General features: G+C 37.3%; 4 protein-coding genes and 1 long non-coding RNA gene across 8 annotated transcripts; 2 read left to right on the top strand and 3 right to left on the bottom strand.

Moving 5' to 3' along the window:
- The first annotated feature begins 954 nt into the window (after positions 1–954).
- Positions 955–9,913, top strand: LOC17882702. 3 transcript variants are annotated; one of them, XM_023781523.1, is made up of 23 exons: positions 955–2,118; positions 2,588–2,703; positions 2,827–3,035; positions 3,266–3,385; positions 3,589–3,720; positions 3,818–3,943; positions 4,169–4,224; positions 4,322–4,421; positions 4,494–4,611; positions 4,786–4,995; positions 5,315–5,636; positions 5,777–5,870; positions 6,019–6,127; positions 6,402–6,673; positions 6,853–6,980; positions 7,102–7,336; positions 7,459–7,647; positions 7,730–8,016; positions 8,287–8,503; positions 8,619–8,861; positions 9,036–9,124; positions 9,233–9,394; positions 9,506–9,913. In XM_023781523.1, exons 1-22 carry the CDS (start codon positions 1,277–1,279, stop codon positions 9,378–9,380), a joined length of 4,362 nt encoding a protein of 1,453 aa, XP_023637291.1. In that variant the 5' UTR covers positions 955–1,276; the 3' UTR covers positions 9,381–9,394; positions 9,506–9,913. The 3 variants fall into 3 exon arrangements, with proteins under 3 accessions (XP_023637291.1, XP_023637292.1, XP_023637290.1); XM_023781524.1 differs by having other exon boundaries at positions 9,853–9,875; XM_023781522.1 differs by having other exon boundaries at positions 9,233–9,913.
- A 151-nt stretch (positions 9,914–10,064) lies between these two features.
- On the bottom strand, positions 10,065–11,354 carry LOC17883070 (mitochondrial import inner membrane translocase subunit TIM17-3). Of its 2 annotated transcripts, none has more exons than XM_006288819.2 (2): positions 11,137–11,354; positions 10,065–10,732 (listed from the first exon to the last, which is right to left on the bottom strand). In XM_006288819.2, the coding sequence occupies exon 2, from the start codon at positions 10,708–10,710 to the stop codon at positions 10,306–10,308; it is 405 nt and encodes a 134-aa protein (XP_006288881.1). In that variant the 5' UTR covers positions 10,711–10,732; positions 11,137–11,354; the 3' UTR covers positions 10,065–10,305. The 2 variants fall into 2 exon arrangements, with proteins under 2 accessions (XP_006288881.1, XP_006288882.1); XM_006288820.2 differs by having other exon boundaries at positions 11,164–11,354.
- Positions 11,355–11,545: 191 nt separating this feature from the next.
- On the bottom strand, positions 11,546–13,565 carry LOC17881989. The gene is made up of 6 exons (XM_006288601.2): positions 13,448–13,565; positions 12,770–12,950; positions 12,444–12,555; positions 12,265–12,336; positions 11,951–12,177; positions 11,546–11,854 (listed from the first exon to the last, which is right to left on the bottom strand). The coding sequence occupies exons 2-6, from the start codon at positions 12,877–12,879 to the stop codon at positions 11,752–11,754; spliced, it is 624 nt and encodes a 207-aa protein (XP_006288663.1). The 5' UTR covers positions 12,880–12,950; positions 13,448–13,565; the 3' UTR covers positions 11,546–11,751.
- Positions 13,566–13,963: 398 nt separating this feature from the next.
- On the bottom strand, positions 13,964–18,012 carry LOC17882467 (NADP-dependent malic enzyme 2). Its single transcript, XM_006290102.2, has 19 exons — positions 17,680–18,012; positions 17,318–17,438; positions 17,155–17,229; positions 16,915–17,066; positions 16,727–16,832; positions 16,569–16,634; positions 16,362–16,457; positions 16,188–16,259; positions 16,001–16,084; positions 15,801–15,899; positions 15,662–15,709; positions 15,523–15,576; positions 15,331–15,429; positions 15,129–15,218; positions 14,962–15,039; positions 14,770–14,844; positions 14,579–14,669; positions 14,334–14,462; positions 13,964–14,245 (listed from the first exon to the last, which is right to left on the bottom strand). Exons 1-19 carry the CDS (start codon positions 17,820–17,822, stop codon positions 14,157–14,159), a joined length of 1,767 nt encoding a protein of 588 aa, XP_006290164.1. The 5' UTR covers positions 17,823–18,012; the 3' UTR covers positions 13,964–14,156.
- Positions 18,013–20,630: 2,618 nt separating this feature from the next.
- On the top strand, positions 20,631–21,190 carry LOC111830180. The gene is made up of 2 exons (XR_002833544.1): positions 20,631–20,776; positions 21,032–21,190. It is a non-coding gene; the product is annotated as an uncharacterized LOC111830180 (long non-coding RNA).
- The last annotated feature ends 223 nt before the right edge of the window (positions 21,191–21,413 follow it).

The following is a 21,413-nucleotide window of genomic DNA, read 5'->3' as shown; positions in this document are numbered from 1 at the left end:
CTGACATATTTCTCTAAATTAAGTGTACTTATTGTCTTATTGAAGAAGTCAGCATGATGAGTCATACGTAAGTCAAATTGCATTTGTTTTTACCAAACTTACCAATCAATTACTTCACGTAATATCAAATTATATACGTATCCCACTAGTTTAGATTGGTCTATGTTGACCATGCACAATCTCTTACTCTAAACATAGTCTTCCCAACTCCCAAGCCATGTCCCATGTAATACATCCTCATCAAGAAACATTTCAGATGTTTTTGAAGCTATAAGCTGTTAGCATACACACCAATACCCTGAAGCATATATACATACCATTCTCCATTTCAAACAATGAGGGGGTTGTGATCCAGATTCCATAACGTAAAAATCGAACTGATTAAAAGATTGGTTTCGATGATTTTTTTTTTTTAAATTGGTGATGATAATGCTGCTAGTTTTCTATTGGGCCAGCCAGATTTGTTTAAATTTGTTTTTTACTTAGCATTCTCTTGTTGTTTCTCCAAAATCAAACACTCGCACGCTCAAAGCTTGGCGCGTGTTTATGTACCCCATGGGAAGAAACATGGCCCATCAAAGCCCAATTCTAAACGGGCACCTTTAACTGTCCGAACGTAATTCCTGACGGTTTAAACTTTTAAATTTTAAAAGCCAAGACGTCATTAATTAACTACTTAATCCAACAGCAAATCCAGTAATTAAACGTAACACGACATGTGTCGCAATTTGATTCGGTAAGAAAATAAATTCAGATACCGCTGACACATCCAGTCCATGTGAACCACGATGCACAGCAGCGTTGCCTTTTGGAGCAATCTAAATAAATGACGTGGCGAAAGACGATTAGCTAAAATCTAGCTGATTACAGTGAAGTCGCACGTACCTGATCCTAACAACTCTCCGTTCCAACCTGTGTTTCTTTCTTCTTGGAAGCTCCCCCTTCCCTCTCTTTCTCTCTCCTCCGAGAAAGGAAAAGCACCACTTCTCTCTCTAAAGAGTCCCATTTTACGCTGAATGTTTATGCGCTTTTTCTTCTTCATATCTTCTTCTTCTTCAACAAGACGACTGAAAACGCATTCATGCCTATGTTGATTTATGCATAAGTCATAAGTGTCGTGTGGTGGAGATAGAACAGAAGAGAGGGTTGGTTTTGTGAATTTGGGTTTTTGTTTTGATTTCATCAGTTCTTCAACCTCTATTGCTCAATGACCCGAATTGGGGTCGAATCGAAAACCTTACTTGACTTCGTCTGTGATGACTATTGATACTAGTGGATGGCTCGATTTCATTTCCAATTCGTCTTCTCCTTGGTCCTTGTTGCGGTTTTGGCCGTAAACCCTAGTTCAAGCTATCGATTTACCATTGTGGAACCGAATTCGGGTTCTGATTCGAATTTGGACTCCGATTCAGAGTCGTTGCTTTTCCATCAGGATTACTCTCCGCCTGCTCCACCACCGCCACCACCGCACGGACCGTCGGTATCTTGTAACGAGGATCTCGGCGGCGTTGGGTTTTTGGATACCACTTGTAAGATTGTCGCCGATTTGAACCTTACGCACGATGTGTATATAGCTGGGAAGGGTAATTTTATCATCCTGCCTGGTGTCAAGTTTCACTGTCCATTCCCTGGTTGCTCTATAGCTATCAATGTTTCTGGAAACTTTTCTTTGGGTGCGGAATCTACAATTGTCGCTGGAACATTGGAGCTTTCAGCTGGTAATGCTAGTTTTGCTAACGGGTCGGCTGTGAACACCACGGGATTAGCTGGGAACCCTCCGCCACAGACTAGTGGGACGCCGCAGGGGATTGATGGTGCTGGTGGTGGACATGGTGGTAGAGGCGCTTGCTGTTTGACTGACACTAAGAAGCTCCCTGAAGATGTGTGGGGAGGTGATGCATACTCGTGGTCCACTCTGCAGAGGCCGTGGAGCTATGGTAGTAAAGGAGGGTCAACGAGCAGAGAGATTGATTATGGAGGAGGAGGAGGTGGGAAAGTGAAGATGGATATTCTGCAGCTTCTGGATGTTAACGGAAGCATTTTGGCAAATGGAGGTTATGGAGGAGCAAAAGGCGGTGGTGGGGCTGGGGGCAGCATCTACATCAAGGCATACAAGATGTAATGAACTTTCGTTTCTATGCTCTCTTTCACTAGCTATTCGATTTGATTAAAGGCATATATATTAGATCTTTCTAGGCAGCTGAGAAGGCAAACTTTGCAATACTTGTTTGGTCCTGATTGTTTCTCAAGATCATAATCCTAGCGTAGGGCAAGTCGAGTTTTGAGATATGAAACACAATTGCAGTTTCCTTTCACAGTAAAAATTTCTAGTACTGTGCATATGAGTTTCTGTTTTCAATTGGAAATATGCGATTAAGTGATGATCTTGTTTATGACATTACTTTTGAAAGATTTTAGATCTTGCTCCTAATTCTTCAAGATGTGTTGTTTGCTGTTGTATGGTACACGTGAACAATTCATTGTCTTTGCTAATTTTAATGGGTGGTAGTGAGGCTTTTGTCTTCTTAGATTCTTGATAAATTGATCTCAGCTAGCATCCTCTGCTTTGCTGTTCTGTGAAGTGCAGGACTGGAATTGGACTGATCAGTGCATGTGGTGGGAGTGGTTATGGTGGTGGGGGTGGTGGAAGAGTATCTGTCGATATCTTTAGCAGGCATGATGACCCAAAGATCTTTGTGCATGGTTAGCTTCTTTACATCTGCACATTTTATCTAATTTTTGTTTTTGTTTTGAGCCACTATATCCAATACGTACTTGCCTAACATCTACAATCATGTGAACTGATCTTATTCTTCCTATACACAGGCGGATATAGTATCGGTTGTCCAGATAACGCAGGTGCTGCTGGGACGCTATATGATGCTGTTCCCCGAAGCCTATTCGTGAGCAACTACAACATGACGACAGACACTTATACGCTTCTCTTAGAATTTCCTTTCCAGCCACTTTGGACCAATGTTTATATTCAGGATAAAGCGCGAGCAACTTGTCCTCTGTTATGGAGTCGTGTCCAGGTATGTCGAAAATAATTTTCAGTACTCTTTGTAGACAAACTGATTTATCACCTTGCTATGTTTATATTACCACAATCTGTGAGGCTTTGTTTATTTTCTTTCTGCCACTCTAGTATCCTTTTTTCTACTCTATATACGTTTCTTAAAAGTATATAGTGGAATCTCCTGTGTTTCAGCATATTATTTTGCATAATTGAAGACGTAGTACTCAAACAGAACTCATTATGTAGGTTCAAGGACAAATTAGTTTATTGTGTGGTGGTGTTTTGAGCTTTGGCTTAGCTCATTATGGTACATCAGTATTTGAGTTATTGGCGGAAGAACTCTTAATGAGTGATTCTACTATCAAGGTAATTCTTATCCTGATTCTCCACTTTTTTCGGCAATAGCGACACAGCACTGTATCCGTCTATGCCAGATATAAATATTTCTTTGTGTTTCTAATATCTGCTTCATTCTTGGTTTACCTGGCCTTTTGTCATACTCCATAATCTATTTTGGTATTCATGTGAATCACTTGTTCATTATGTTTATGTTTATTGGTATGTACCAGGTCTATGGGGCATTAAGAATGACTGTCAAGATGTTCTTGATGTGGAATTCAGAATTGCATATAGATGGAGGAGGGGGAGATCCAAGTGTTGCGACTTCCATACTTGAGGCTAGCAATTTATTCGTTCTTAGGGTACTCACTAATTCATGTCATTGTTTTTCTTCTTCAAGTAATTTGTGACATACCGAGGCATCTAATTTGTTTGTATGACCTCTCTATCTAAATATAGGGATCATCTGTCATCCGCTCAAATGCAAATCTTGGAGTCCATGGACAAGGTTTCTTGAATCTAACCGGACCAGGGGATTCGATTGAAGCACAACGGCTTGTTTTGTCACTGTTTTACCGGATTTATGTAAGTCAGTGTGTTAGTTTGGTAACAATCCTGCATTGGGTTACATCCTGTATTTTGTGCAGAATCAAAGATAGTGTCTGTTAGCTCTGAAAATGTGACGATACAGGCATAATTTGACAATCAGTCTCCTTTAAAGTCCCTATTGGCTTTAATATAGCAGATATAGAAAGGTATTTGATTTAGCCATGTAGGAGTTACTGATTTTTTTTTCCCTGGCATTTGAAGGTCGGGCCTGGGTCCATTTTGCGTGCTCCTCTGCAGAATGCGTCCCGAGATGCTGTGTGAGTTTGAAGGAAAATGCCATCTATACGTAGTTTGATTGCATTATTCATCGGATATATAAACAGCTAACAATATTTGAACTCCCATCCTTTGCAGTACCCCAAAGCTCTATTGTGAACGGCAAGATTGCCCTTATGAACTACTGAATCCTCCAGAGGATTGCAATGTCAATTCATCTTTGTCCTTTACCCTACAGGTATTTCTACCTTTCTTTAACTAGTATTTTAAGATCTTGCATGATAAGTCTGGTAACTTTCTTTCTTTCTAGATATGCCGAGTTGAGGATATTCTTGTCGAAGGTTTCATTAAAGGATCAGTAGTTCATTTCCACCGAGCAAAAACTGTAACCCTTGAAACCTCTGGGGAGATTAGTGCCAGTGGAATGGGTAACAATAACTATATACTTTTGGACTTTTACATTTCTTATGGGCATGTCCTGGGCCTACTCCCTCAATATACGATTTAAGGTGCTACCTCCGTATAGGGAGAAAGAAGATATGATCCTACGTTCTTTTAATATGTTTCGTAAAAACATACATATGTTTAAATGTGTTTCACAGGTTGTAGAGGTGGTGTAGGTGAAGGTAAATTGCTCGGAAATGGCATTGGCAGTGGTGGTGGGCATGGTGGTAAGGGGGGGCGTGTATGTTACAATAACAGCTGTGTTGAAGGTGGAATTACATATGGAAATGCAAATCTCCCTTGTGAGCTTGGCAGTGGAAGTGGTGATTATAGCCCTGGTTATTCATCTGCTGGTGGTGGTATTGTAGGTATGAAACGTCAGAAAATTTGATTGATTCTGCTCCATTAAACTTGAGAGGATAGGTTGTGTCATCGTATGACTTGATGCAAATGTCTGATGTAGTCAAGCTTCTAATGACTATATTCATATTTCATGTGTCAAATATTTGCAAATTATACATTGTAATTTTATTACAAGTGTATGGTTCGTAGCCCGTTAAACGTTGTAGAATCTTGACATTATTTAGTCCATACACTACCGTGCTTACATGTGGTTGCTCTGAGAGCTTATTGCTTTCAAGATAAAACCGTTTAAACTGTTCTCTCTTTTCCTTTGAATCTGGTCAGTGATTGGTTCGATGGAGCAACCTCTATCTGGTTTATCACTTGAAGGCTCTATTAGGGTTGATGGAGAAAGTGTCAAACGTTTGAGTAGAGATGAAAACGGGTCTATTCAAGCACCTGGAGGTGGTTCTGGTGGAACAGTCCTTTTGTTCCTGCGTTATCTTATGTTAGGAGAGTCGTCTCTTCTCTCAAGTGGTGGTGGGTCTGGCAGTCCTGCTGGTAGTGGTGGCGGCGGAGGTGGGAGGATTCATTTTCATTGGTCAAACATTCCCACTGGAGACATATACCAGCCAATTGCTAGTGTAAAAGGAATAATTCATGCACGGTATGTCCTCTATATACCTCTGCATTTCCCATGATAATTAATGTGTGTTTCCCGTCATTTACTGCATTTCCCATATCCATTTATTTTTGGATATCGTTTTCCAGCCTATCACATTTACAATTTTTGTATTGTAATCGTAGAGGGGGAGCGGCAGTGGATGATGAGTTTTTGGGCAAAAATGGCACAATAACTGGGACAGATTGTCCGAAAGGACTCCATGGTATATTTTGTAAGGTTAGGAAAAAAACGGTTTAACACTTTCCTGCTCTGTCAGATCACAGGGGTGACATTTTTCTATTTGCCTTTAGTTTCCTTATCACAGTTGAATTTCTACTGTAGTTTTCGAAGCTCATTGTATTCACAATTCTATTATTTTCTTCAGGAATGCCCATCTGGTACATTCAAAAATGTTACTGGATCGGACCCTTCACTTTGTCGTCGTTGTCCTGTTGATGAGCTTCCAACTCGTGCTGTCTATGTCCCAGTTCGAGGTATAAATAGCATCCACTTATATCTTTAGCTATTGTCTATTACATATGCACTATAACTTTTTTCCTAACTTTCAGTGACAAGTTTTGTTTTCCGTTCAACTAAATAAATCGTTTCTATTCATTTTGCCACGATTCTGATTAAGTTATTCAACTACCAAGTATGTAGATTTTAACTGTGGTTGAAAATTTAAATCATGATATGGTTTTTAGTGCCTGTAAACTGGTGCTGGAAAGGCTCATGTCTCAACTATAAACCTTGGAATTTGCTACACAGGTGGTGTTTCTGAGACACCATGTCCATATCGATGCATATCGGAAAGGTATCACATGCCACACTGTTACACCGCGCTCGAGGAGTTAATTTACACATTTGGTGGGCCTTGGTTGTTTGGTCTCCTTCTGATGGGTCTCCTCATCCTCTTAGCACTTGTACTTAGTGTTGCACGGATGAAATTTGTTGGAGTTGATGATCTACCTGGCCCTGCTCCCACTCAGCATGGCTCACAAATAGATCATTCCTTCCCTTTCCTGGAATCACTAAATGAGGTTAGATGATTTTATTTGTCTGTAAACATTCGATCTAAATAATGATTTTAGTATTCGCTGATGTTTCACCCCAGATGCAAGTATTGTTTGTCCAGCAGACATGATTGAGTGAAATAACCTGCCAGACACTCCTTATATTATAGTGTTGTGCTGCTGTTTATAATGTTATTCTTTGCCAGGTGTTGGAAACAAATAGAGCTGAGCAATCTCAGAGTCATGTGCATAGAATGTATTTTATGGGTCCTAATACATTCAGTGAGCCGTGGCATCTCTCGCACATTCCCCCGGAGGAGATAAAAGAGATAGTGTTAGTTGTTTCTTATTTTATCTTCAAGCAGATTGAGAATTGTTCATATTGTTTTGTCAATAGATACTTAATAAGTGGCCTTGGCTCTGAAATATTCTTATATTGGTTTTGGGTTCTTTAGATATGAGGCTGCGTTTAACACATTTGTCGACGAAATCAACTCTATAGCTGCATATCAATGGTGGGAAGGTGCAATATATAGTATTCTTTCAGTAGTTGCATATCCACTCGCATGGTCATGGCAGCAATGGCGGCGGAAGCTGAAGTTGCAAAAATTACGTGAGTTTGTACGTTCAGAATATGACCATTCCTGTTTACGCTCCTGTCGCTCCCGAGCTTTATACGAGGGTCTGAAGGTAATTTATTGATGATTTATTTGATCCCATAGTTCCTCAACACAACAGATTTTGAGAAAATCTCATTCCCTTCAAGGTTTTGTTGTTATAAGATTTAGTATTATATATATTTTTGAATATAGGTCGCTGCAACCTCCGATTTGATGCTTGCGTATCTGGATTTCTTTCTTGGTGGGGATGAAAAAAGGATGGACCTTCCACCTCGGCTTCATCAAAGGTTTCCTATGCCCATATTGTTTGGTGGTGATGGCAGTTACATGGCTCCTTTCTCACTTCAAAATGACAACATTCTTACCAGTCTGATGAGTCAGGTTAGTGCTTTAGGTTACGTAAGCAGTTTTAGCAGTTATGTTAAAGGTTGCATTGATTCTTTGTCATTGTTTACATTTCCAGCTCGTCCCGCCCACTACTTGGTACAGACTGGTGGCTGGTGTAAATGCTCAATTACGCCTTGTTCGCCGTGGGCGTCTGAGATCAACTTTTCATTCTGTTTTGAGATGGTTAGAAACTCATGCTAATCCTGCTCTAGAGACACATTGCATACGGGTTGATCTGGCCTGGTTTCAGACTACAGCTTGCGGTTACTGCCAATATGGTCTCCTGATTCATACTCTTGAGGATTGTGAACCAACATCACCTCAGTGTGTCAGTGAAACAGCATGGACTGATATCCAACCACGGTAAATGAATGTGAAATTACATCCAATCCATTCATGGTGAAAAGCAATCTTCACGATACTGTTCTTTCTTTTAAGTGTGTTGTATTGTTTTAAGCCTAATATAAAATATGAACTGAGAAATCTAGATAAACAAGATGACCACTATTCTATCTGTTGATCACTTTAGAGTTTTAAGATTTCTTTTGTGGTGTCACATTTTAGCATGTTTTCGCTGTGCACTTCGTATCTAGTTATGCGGAATTTTGATGTCCTGTTTTTTGTAACTCCTAGGTATGGTGTGCATGCACATAAAGAAAACTCTCAAGCACATTTAAGAGAGAGTATGCTCTTCAACCAAACCCATATAAACAGTGATGATTATACAACACGCAGAAAGAACTATGGAGGGATAATCGACCTTGACAGCTTACCGAGTCTGAAAGAGAAGAGAGATATGTTTTTCCTTCTCTCTTTCTTAGTTCACAACACTAAACCAGTGGGTCACCAGGTACTTCCCAATCAAAATCCTTATGGTATGAATGTATTTAAATGCTGTGACATCCAACTTTTCTTTTCTAGAGTTATTAATGTCTCTTTCCTCTGTTATCTTTGTGATATTGCAGGATATGGTTGGCTTAGTTATCTCAATGTTACTTTTAGGAGATTTTAGTTTAGTCTTGCTCACACTGCTCCAGCTATATTCGATTTCTTTGCTGGATGTACTGTTGGCTTTGTTTATATTACCGCTCGGCTTGCTTCTACCATTCCCTGCTGGGATCAATGCCTTATTCAGCCATGGACCCAGGCGTTCTGCTGGCTTAGCACGTGTATACGCTTTGTGGAACTTCATGTCCTTAGTCAATGTGGTAAGTTTGCATTGTTGACAACCTATTTTGTGGAGAAATGCAATATGAAATTTGTGGTTCATTTCACATGAGGATGAATATATTTGTTATATCTGTGGACATTATGGGTCGATTCTTTAGATATGCGGACATGACATATCTCACGTTATCTGACAAATTTTGATTTTGTGACAGTTTGTAGCTTTCCTCTGCGGATATGTTCATTATAATAGTGAATCATCAGCCAGCAAGAAAACTCCATTTCAGCCATGGAATATAAACATGTGAGTTTTACTACTATGCAAAGTAATACTTAAAAAGAGTCTCTCTCTATGTATTCTTATGTTTTGGTCTATTGGGTTTGCGATGTTTGAGCGGTTTTGGGGATGCAGGGGTGAAAGTGAATGGTGGATATTCCCAGCAGGATTGGTCGCGTGTAAGATAATGCAGTCGCAACTCATAAATCGACATGTAGCAAACTTGGAGATACAAGACCGCTCATTGTATAGTAAGGATTTTGAGCTTTTTTGGCAGTCGTGACAAAGTCTTGTCAGGTAATTTTCCTCAGAACAACTAAAAACAGTCCTGCCCCAGTTTGGAGTGGGGATTTCAGTTTGTTTTTTTTTGTTTTGTTTGTTTCTCTTCTTGTAATTCTATTACTTCAGGTGAATAGAATTAGGGTACAAAAGAGAAGGAACGCTGATTTTTAAGCAAAAGAAAAAAAGAAAAAGAAAACAAGTTTATTTGAGGGATATAATTAGGGACAAAACCTGTAATCTAAAGATCCTGGTTGGGTTCCATGGGGTCTTGGTTTTGTTTTGGTTTTGAGTGGATGGTCGTGTTGGTTATGGGTGAAGATCCTCTTAAGGGTTGTATGTAAATAAGTGAGAAACCAAATGATCGATCTACTTGAGGCTGTGCTTATTATATCTGCCTCAGTACACTTTGAGTTGTTTTTATTTTGGTGTATATTGACAAGAAATGGATTTGGTTCTTAATCTGGTGTGTGCAGTCTTTGTACTTTCTCAAGGATTAATCAGAATGTTCAAAATCAGTGAAAAGTTGACTTTTGACTTTTAAGCTCAATGACCTCTTCATTACACATTGGTGACGACTCATTCCTTCTTCTTTCTGTCTTACTCTTCTTCCCAAATGGTTTGGCCAGAGATCTCATCTGCTTTACGTTAATTTTAAAAATGAACTTATTGAATGTAGTAAAAACACTTGAAGATCCAAAAGTATATCCTTGATAATGTTTACACAAAAATGATCGGAAGATATCCAACATAGTCGTGCTACAAAATCTATTAATACTGATGAAATAGTTACTTTGGAGTACATTTTAGTAAGGACCATGAAGATCTAAACGCGAAAATTTTAGAAAACGCATCAAACACAACCCAGAGAGAGAGAGAGAGAGAGGCTCTCATTAGTCATCAGTCAACAATCACAACCCAAAAAAGCTTTACTTGTTCATTAACGCAGACCCTGTGAACAAACCAAACAAAACCCCTCCCATAACCGCTGATGTAGAAGCTGCAACAATCCCGTGCCGCAGAGAAAGAAACCCTCCTGTAGCAGCACCTGCCATGATTGAGTTCCATGGATCTTCCTTCTTCCTGATGTACACCAGTGTGCAGTCAAATGCTGAGAACAAGCCTCCGTATGCAGCAAATCTGCCTCCCAAACGAGGAGCATTCATGTTCGCTGCTTGTGCACCTCCGACCAAACGACCACCTATTGGGGAATTGTATGCCCCTTTTATGAAATGATATACAGAACCTCCAATAGCTCCCATTCCAAATGCATAACCAATTTTATTGACTAAACCGTAAAGGCCACGATCCCGAGATTCTTTATGGGTGTCCATCAATCAATATGAATCCTCGTTGCTGCAAAACACCCTCAAAAGAGTTTGGAATTAAGAACATAAAAGAAGAAGCTGAAGGGTTGATCCCTATCGGGCTAAGACACCATTATTCAACTTTATTACAAATCAGTGAGAAGCCTGGTTGCTACATAGGAAGGTAAGAGACACAACACAGCTGGATGATTCAAAATCTTAAGAACAAACTATGAACACAACCGCATAAAAAGCTGCAAATGTGAAAAAGGGCTAAACCGCTGGATAATCTATTGGAGTAAACGAATCAGAGCTTCAACATTTCTATCAAGGATATCGGAACTTCAATTGAGCTCAGCACAAGAATCCAAATACCAGAAAATACATCAAAGGCACAAATCTAAGATGTTTCGATCAAGAGCAAACAAAACGGAGATTAAATGACACACTAACCAGGGAGAAGAAGCAGATTCTACTGACCTAAATTGGAGACGTGCGTAGCGTACTCAGAGCCCTCGAAACTGGGGTTTATGAGTCAAAAAGGTTCAACATATAAGATCCTCACTCCAAAAGTAACTTTGGGTTGTTTAATTTCAAAGGCGTAACTTTGGGTTGTTTAATTTCAAAGGCGCCCAATCTTAAAACTCGGGCTGAACACAAAATCAAATGCTATGGTGCCTGAGCTGAGGTTACAATTTTGTCGTCCATTCACAAGATTCTTGTATCAAACCGAATCAAACCGGTTTTTTTTTTTTTGTCAACAATAGTAAGTAACACTATACTTCCCAAGCTTCTGTCATCTTCGTTTGTTTGCGATTACTTCTAAGGTTGACGTGTTGTAATTGTTCATTTGTGCGACATGTATACCAAACTTTCAAATTATTATATGAATCCAACTGTCACACAGATACAACTCACACGCCCAACAAGTCTCGTCTTTCTCATTACACAAGTCGTTTAGTTTCCAAGGTTAACATAAAACCAACTACACCTTTGCTTATTTGCAACACTAGTCCCTTAGGTATTTATGTATCCATAGCCTTTGTGTGTTTTTCGTGTATGACAATGTCAATGTTCCGCTGCACCCGGATGGTAAGCTCTCCGCCTCAACTGAGATTCCCCTGATGGCTGCTGCAAATATATCCTCGTTGGATCATTAGGGTCCACGTACCTGCAAATACACACAATGACCACACGTGCGACTTTCAGAAACAACAGCTTTTTAGTACTCTATCAAAACAGAAGCTTTGATTTAGAGGGGACTTACGCATGTCTCATCATTTCATCCACAGGGGTCTGAGCGGCTTGAAGAGGATCAACTCGTGGAGCTGCCGCCGCTGCTTCTGCTGCTTGTTGCATTTGTCGATTGTATTGTCTCACTGATGATATGAGATTCAGAAAGAGAGGAACAAACGTCCCACAACCACCTTCCTTGAACAGGATCTTGAAATTGTGTGTTGAGTATAGAGCTCTATGCTCGTTTTCTGGCACCACCTGAAAATATTATTACATGCCACTAAGTATACACTAATTTCATGGCAAGGATTCAAATTGTAATTCCACATGAAAGTTTCTACTTACAGGCTCCACGTGTCCAGCAATGTTGTTGCAGTGAAATATTGGCTGATTGAATTTCTCAGCATGGATGAAAAGCTACAGAGTAACATATAGTCCATAAGCTAACATGTAGTATATAGTAACATATACTTGTAGCTAGTATAAACTGAATAAGAGAGAAGCATCAGATAAAGTTACTGTACCAGGGGCATGTCAAAAGCAACAAAGTTCTCAACAGGCTTGCTTGCAACAATGACCATCCGTATATTGGACAAGTAAATCACTCCCTTGGACTTAACCTGACCTCCATGCCCTCTGGATCAAACAAAATATAAGAACATTAGGGAAGTGTTTAACACCCACAGCTCTGAGACTTATCTAATTTACAAGTAAACTTATTGGCTCTTTTTTAGCTCAAAACCGATCCAAAACATCTAAAACGATACTATAAATTGGAAACTCACAGTAGTTATGGAATCAAACCCACAGTGAATAAAAACAAGAAAGATAAAGAGAAGGGAACACGAACCCAGGGATCTTGTTGACTTCAAACTCAACACCATCTCTGACTAGAACGAACATTTCATTAACAAAGGGAACCGGCATCCCATTGGGTAGCAATTGAGGGTTAAGCGCCATGAGCTGCAGTTCAGATTGGGTAAACGAATGATTATATAATTCCTTGTTCTGTTCTGCTTCTCTGTGTAAACCTGATCACCATGTAAGATTATTATTAATTGATCATACAAACGAGAGTGTAAACAAGTTCCAAAGACATTAGTTAACAGAAGTCAATTCCAAGGTTCGTAATCTCAACATGAAAAGTTAAACCCAGGATTCCCTTGTTCATAAATTCATGGCATAACACACGTTATGTTACAATTGCCTCTATTACTCAATTCAAATCAGCAATCGAAATTCATAGATCGAGGTAACCAGAGCCGATTGAACAAAATCAAAGCACTGGTAATAGAAACAAAACCTAGGTTAGTCCATAATAACTGACAAGACATAATCAATCATACGAAGAGAACATGTAAAATCCCTTAATTCTAAGAGAATCAAAATCTGATAGCAGCAATAAGAAACAAGCCACAGAACGACCCAAAATTTGGTAGTTTCAAGCAAGCCTGCACTATTCGCGCCGCATCTGATCAGAACGCTAGTAGAGTTTTCCGGAAAAGCAGAGAATTCGAAATTTACATACCTCTGTCGATAGCTAAAAAAAAAAATGGATTTGATCGGAGGAGAGATTGGAGAAGAAGAAGATGAAAGTTATAATAAAAGGGACGAGAGATGAGATTTAGAGCTTCTCGCTTATTCCAGAAGAGAAAGAGAGATGATCACGCGGTTTATTAAACCAAACGTGTTTTTTCTTAAAACCTTTTTAACCATTATTTACTCCCTCAACTTATTTCTTAATTTCAATTTCGCTCGCAATCAAAATTTGAGTGATTTTACCCCATTTCAACAAATTTGGTTTGAGCTTTTGATTTTAAGACAAAGTAATGAAAAGTAAGTACTTTGATGAACTCTTTTAAACGAAGTAATGAAAAAATCTATACATATTCGTTTATTTTAGCAACAGTTGAAGTTCCTTAGTTTCAGAACTTTGAGGCTATGAAGAGTACAAAAGAAATTCTAAACCAGGATAAAGCATAAGTTGATTGTGTTCTCAGTGGGGGTTGGAAATGTTTTAGACAAATAAATGATGGGAAGATTATAGTAGTAATTAGAAAATTTATTATTCATCAGCAAAATACAAAGAGAGTTCTTAAACAACATCAGAATGAAGAAGAAGAAGTAGAAATCAAACGAACAAGCAACAATAAAACTCAATACAAGCTTCAAGAAGAACTATTATTAAGGGTTCTGAATAGGAGAATCTGCAGGTGTTTCTTCAACAAAACTTTTTTTTAACGGTAGTTTCTGTAGACAGGGCTGTACATGCTGCTCTCTGCAAACTTGACCAGATCCTTTGCACGTGGGAGGTTAGACGCCAATCCTATACCACAAATACATTGATTTAGAACCTTGAGATTAGAGTTAAGACGGTCTCATTAAAAGTGTTAAGACAGTTTCATTCAACTAACCGAGGTCATAGGTTTTGGCGGCAACACTGGCTGCAATGTTAGCTGAGATCTCTCTGATGTTTGAGAATGGTGGGTAGATCAGACCGTTGGCGAAATGCTCTTCTGTGACTTGTGCTGCCAATGCTTCAGCTGTTGAAAACAGAGAGAGACAAGTTAGAGATAGTTACATTGAGAATCTTGTAAATGACTGTCACAACAACTCATCAGTATCCAAGTTTGATTTTATGGTGTTTATTTTTACTTACAAGCTGCAAGGAGCATGTCATCACGGACACGGATAGCACCGGACATGATCAAACCAAGACCCAAACCCGGGAAAATGTAGCAATTGTTTGCCTGAGTGAAGTAGGATTATGGAAATATGATGTGAGCACTCAAATTGTCACATAGAAAAATTTAAAGTTGAGAGGTAAGGAGTTGTGGAAACAGCACGAACCTGGCCAGGCAAGTAAGTTTTGCCATCGTACTCAACAGGATCAAATGGGCTTCCACTTCCAAAGATTGCACGACCCTATATTAAGCACAATATATGATTAGACATGAGAGCAGCAACAAAACCAAATTATGATTTTTTAAATAATCAGGAGTCAGACATTAATCACATTAGATGTCATATGAGACAGTATACCTTGGTCCATGTGTAAGCCTGTTCTGCGGTACACTCAGCTTGAGAAGTAGGGTTTGAAAGAGCAAGAATCAACGGTTTCTATATGCCAACACCAAGACAAGTATTAGAACAATAACATATAAACCTTGTTTTTTGAAAGAAAGCAGAAAGGAAGAACAAAAAGAAACCTCGTTGTTAGTAGCCATGGCCTCAACAACTTCCTTTGTGAAAGTTTGACCCACACCGGATGTTCCAATGAGAACAGTTGGCTTGATTGCCTGTTTGAAAAAGTATTAAAAAAAAAAAAAGAGTGAACACAAGAATAAAACATCTGACATCAAGATCCTTTATTCTCCCATCAAGAAACTTAAAGATGAGCTCATCACGTACATTGACAGCACCAATGAGGTTCTTGACAGGTTCGTGCTCATGAGCCCATGGCTGCTTGAAGTGCTGAAGAGATTCTTTTCGCGAGCTAACAATCAGTCCCTGCAAATAAAGTTGAAAAGAGATACATTAAAAACCAAGAAGGTTTATCCAACTAAAGAGAATGAGCCTGATCTGGGTGGCTCTCAACAATACCTTGGAGTCCACGAGCCAAATCTTCTTACGGGTCTCATTGATGGGAGCTCCAGTCTACAAAACAACCGAGATATGATCAATCACATATTCTTAGCAGAAAACAGAGAAAACGTAAGAAAAAAAAAACAGATTAACTAACCTCTTTTGAAATCTTAAGAGCAATTAGCTCAGCAATACCGGTTCCAGCCTTCAAAGAACCAGCGAGATAAAGTGTAAGCAGCAAAACATATATGCAAAACAAATTGATAAGCTTATAGAGTATAATGCTTCTGTCTCACCTCTCCAGCACCCAAGAACAAGAAGGTATGGTCAGCCAGGGTTTTACCAAGCACTTTCTGAGCGGCAATAAGCCCAGCAAGTACCACAGATGCAGTACCCTGCAATTACACAAAACAAAAAACAAGTTCTTGGTAAGCTCTCTCCCATCTCAACTAAAATGTAAGGAAATAGAATCAAAATCTTGAGGTAAAGAAGTTACCTGGATATCGTCATTGAAGACAAGATGGCTAGAGCTGTACTTAGACAAAAGGTCAAATGCATTGTGGTTTGCAAAATCTTCAAACTGAAAAGAAGAGTATGTATGATATTATTCCGGGACATCTTAAGAAAAAGAATAACTCTAACAAAATCCGTAGTGTTTAAGAGAGTTGTATCCCATGGCTCACCTGTACCAACACTTTCTCTCCATAGTTCTGCTTGACAGCGCACATGAACTCGTGAAGAAAATCTGCATATTCCTGAAAACAAAAAAGCAAACAGACTAGTCAGTTTTTGAAAAAAAAAGACCATTGCATTAGTTATAAGAAGGGAAAGAAATAATATGAAAAAGATTAGTAAACCTGGCCAGTTGCCCTTCGTTGTTTAAGGCCGATGTAGAATTCATCATTCAGCAACTTCTCATTGTTTGTACCAACATCAATGGTGATTGGAAGACACTGCATTTGAAAGCGGATTTGCACTTAGGATCAAACTATTGTCATTGAATAATCAATCAAGTATAACTAATTTCTAGGCAAATATATTGAAGCCTTTGTTCTAGTGCTTACAGCTGATGGACGGATTCCTCCCAAAGCTGTGTAAAGAGATAGTTTGCCCACTGGAATTCCCATTCCCTGGAAACGTTAACAATAAATGATAAATACAGGTCCTCAGCATAACATGGGAATAAGTTTCAAGTGTCTAACTCAAGGACCAATTTTATTACCTGGCAACCAAGATCTCCCAGACCGAGAATACGCTCACCATCAGTAACAACGATAACTTGGATCCCTCTCTGGGGCCAGTTCTTCAACACTTCAAGAATCTTGCCCCTAAAGGAACATACATTCCAATTTAGTGTTTCAGAGAAACAAAATGGAAAGTGACCTGGTAAACAAGATTTTAAACACATACTTCTCTTTCAAACTGATGTAGAGACCCTGTGGCTTCCTGAAAATGCTCCCATACTTCTGGCAAGCCTCACCAACTGTTGGTGTGTACACAACTGGTAGCAACTCCTCAACGTTATCAATCAAAAGCTTATAGAACAACCTCTCGTTCCTTTCCTGCAAGACTCAGATACATAAGTTACCATTTCATAAGAAAAACTAACGGCCGTATTCTCTACTATGGTTTCTAAGAACAATCACTGACCTGAAGATCCATGAGGGCCATGTAACGCTGTAGAGGAACAGTGTACTGACGGAGATTGTGCATAAGCTTTCTCTCCTAATAAATGAACCGCAAATCACAAGTTAACAACACAAAGAAACCCAAATCAAAACAGAACAAAAAGTGAGCTCATTTTCCAAGTCACCTGAACATCCTGACTCAAAACCACAGGGGGAAGAAGACCAGTTAAGTAATGAGCATCTCTTTCTTTATCAGTGAATGCAAGTCCCTTGTTGTAACGCGGATCACGCATCAACGAGTAACCACTACAAAAAAAAAAACATTTCAATCCACTATAAAGCTCCACAGGAAAAAAAAAACTGGAACTTCAACGACAAGAAAAAACTAAAGTTCATATTTCACAGAAATTTTCTTGGCTTTTAAGTTTATAAACTAAATAAACAAAAAAAGCTAACTTTACTTGCAAACAGCTTTACTAAGCTACGAAACTGTGAAAGATCAAAGTAAAACAAAAAGGGTATGAAATCTAAAGGAGCGTTGACTAACCTAGCGACGGAGGTAACCCAGGGAGTGACGAGCTGGTCCAAGGTGGCGGAATCCTCACCGTAGACATCAGAGATACCACCGCCAACGCCGGATCTGTTATCGGCGACATCCTCACAAGGTAACTCAGCCGGAGTACTTCCCATATCTATCTTCCGAGCTAAACACAACAACAATCAAGAAACAGAGGAAACAGAGGAAACAGAGAAGTAGATTGAAGAGAGTTGTTGAATGATGGATGAGAGCTTAGAAGATATTTTCTTAGGTGAATGATGATGGAAACACAGAAGTGGAGGATAGTGGAATTATATAGGCCAGAGAAAGAGGAAAACGAAAGAAACAGTTTGAAAATGCAAAAAAAGTCTGAAAATTGGAGCTAATTGACAAATCGAGAAGAAGAACGTGGACTGAGTCACCCTCTCTCGTGTAGGTCCTCTCTTCATCCATTACCTCTCTTTTTTTTTTTTTTACCTTATACTATTATTGTCTTTTTATATATAAAAAACATTGTTAAATAAAACGATTTTCACATTCTAAAAAATTGCAGTACTACAATACCAATTGTATGTTTTTTCCCCCCTAAACAGTTTCACCAAGTTGATGGATAAATAATAAAAATTCATCAGCCAGCAAGTAAGTGTTGTGTATTTCTTGTTTTTGGTGTCGTTTTAGTCTTTTTTTTAATGAAGAAATAAATAATAGATTAGAAGATAAAACAGGAATATGAGTGTTAAATTAGATAACCAATTGAAAAAGAACAAGAGTCAAAATTGCTGAATTGTTAATTACCCCCATTCTTTAGTAATAGATTAATTACTAATAATACATGGATATAATTAGGCATGACCAAAAGCTAACCTTAACCGTATTTTTAACCGTAACCGGATCGTTTATCAACCGTAACCGGACCGTAACCGTATAAAACGGTTAAAAATTGTAACCGTTAACCGTAAAAGTAAATTAGTTACGGTTAAAAAATAATAATAACCGTAACCGTTAATTAACCGTAACCATAATTAACCGTAATTAATCGTCGGTTAACCGTACGGTTAAACGCTCGGTTAACCGCATATTTAAAATTTTAAAATAAATTATATTATAACTGTATACAATACCCAGATTTAACTAATTCACTATAAATAATTGAAATCAAATATGTTTTTTACTTGTAAAATAAATAATATTTCATAAAATTTTATCTCCAATATTAATATTATAATAATCATCAAATAACCGTAACCGTATTTAACCGTAACCGTAATTAACCGTAACCGTATATAACCGTAACCGTCTTAACCGTATATATAATGATTAAGGTTATGGTTAAAAAATTATAACCGTTAACCGGTGGTTAATTAACCATAACCGCATTAACCGTAACCGTGGTCATGCCTAGTAATGATGTTAAAAAAGAAAAAAAATTGTGATGATAAAATTAAAAATATATAATAATAATTGTATACAGTGAGAAAATAAAAAAGGAAAGACAATAATTGTATTTTGAGGCTGCGGGGACGTGTCTCTGAGGATCAAACTTGGCAGCCGAGATTGAACGATTGATCCTCTCACAACTTGAATATACGTTATTATATGTCAACATGTTATTATTTATCTTTTTTTCTTTACAATTATTTTACAGAACAAAAAAGTGAGGATTATCATCAAATACATTATTACAAAGAAAAAAGAAAGAAAAAAAAAACCCACCTCAGATAGGTACCGAAGTGTCATTATAGTGCCTTTAACTATATAAGGAATATTTAGTCTACTAATGATTTTTAATTAAACGATCATGGATATGGATTGCGACTACAACTAGTGCCTTAATTAATCAAATTCATGACGAACAAAAAAATAATCAATTCATATAACTCGTAACGACATACGTCCTGATGTAATGTATGTTTTAAAATAAGCTTTTTGCAATTTTTAAATAGTTTGCATATTTCACCAATATTTTTTTAGCTTCTCGTCTCTTATTGTTTCCACTTACTTTTCCATTGACCAATGTTTACTTTTCCCCTCGGCCATTACTATTTTTTCGTGTTCATACAAAATTAAACTGAAACGGACCAGGAGATCTCACAACAAGACGCGTTTTATTAGTCGATAAAAGCTCATATCTATTCTAGAACATATACAAGGAATCGATTCCAAAATGTTGCACTTTTTTTATTTATCACCTACTCCAATATTTGTCAAAGTAATTACTTTCCTTTATGTTTCATTTTGTTGACCCTTTAATTTCTCGTTTTTCACTTCTATAAAAAGTCAAAAGGCTCGCTGTTGTGTGCATAATATATAAGCTGGTAAGCAATTTAATTGAACACATTATGTATATACACATATTGTTGTCTCTTCTGAGACATTTGCTTTCACACATTCTCCTCGCATCATATATTCACATGCCTTACGTTTACAAGTATTACCATGAGACGCTTCATGCAAAAACCTTTAAGAATGAATCTCCAATATTATTGATGAAAAAAAAAATGAATCTCCAATATTATTCAGTTAAAAACAGTTTGTTGAACATTCAAAGAAATCTTAACAACAAAAACAGTTTGTATAAAATTTATGCTATTTTAATACTTTTGATATAAAAGCAACTCATTTATCACTAAACTACACCATTCTGAATTATATCTCTTTCTGGTCACTTAAATTTTTAATTAAAAGATATTAATTCATTGTAATTTTCCTTCATGATAAAGTTAACACATAAATTAATCTGCAGATTTTTCATAATTTCTTTGTTATTATTCAAGTTCTGTTTTTAAAAAATATTTTCTTGTGTAATTATTGAACTTTATATATATATATATACTTTCCAAAAATTTATTGGTAACAAATCCGAAATAATAATTATGGTCAAAATAAAATCTTGGGGTATTAAATTGAGAATTTTTTAAAGTCACAATAATCATATAAATATAGCTTATTCTAAAGAACTATAAAGCTATAGAACATATTTTTCATCCCAACAGAAAGAAAACTAAAAGATCATATATAATGAGTATCACAAAAGTCTCTGTCACTTTTTTTCTTGTCATAATATTGACAATTTCGTTATCTGGCAACAATGTTTTAGCCGCTTCAGGTATGATATTTTTATAAGAATGTTTTTATGAGAAGAATTTTCTCATATATTAATATTATTATGTAACTATTTTTGATAATTTTATGATCAAGGGTAAATATTTTACTTTTTCAAAATATATAATCGAGAATAGCTATTATATATATATACTTAAAGGTACCATTTGTACATGTTTTAAGATTTATTTAGAAAAAATTGTGTATAAATGCAAAATATATTAAACATATCTAATTTTTTGGTGGGTTGTATGTGTAGGACCGAACTGTTTTGCTAAGTGTGCTGAAGGATACTATGAAGATTATGAATGCATCCTTGATTGTAGACAGAAAGGATATGATTATGGAGGTTGTGTTCCAAATCAGATATCTGGAAAATGTTGTTGTACTAGAAAATAAAAGGGGGTTTTGATTTTAAAGAATGTTTTTTTAAAAATTTGTCCTTTTATGCTTTCTGCGGTAAATTGTCAGTTATACCTAAATTACCCTTTTAAATAAATAAAATTAATTTTTAATTAATTTTTAAATTAAAACATATCAACAATTAAAGATTAATAAGATTTAATGTTAAACAAAAGAGTTTTGGATGAAAGTATGTTGATTTTGATATTGAAAAAATCATTCTGCAATATTTAGAATAC

Source organism: Capsella rubella, unplaced genomic scaffold (genome assembly GCF_000375325.1).
Source record: "Capsella rubella cultivar Monte Gargano unplaced genomic scaffold, Caprub1_0 scaffold_6, whole genome shotgun sequence".
Lineage (NCBI taxonomy): Eukaryota > Viridiplantae > Streptophyta > Magnoliopsida > Brassicales > Brassicaceae > Capsella > Capsella rubella.
This window is presented reverse-complemented; position numbering and strand designations above follow the sequence as displayed.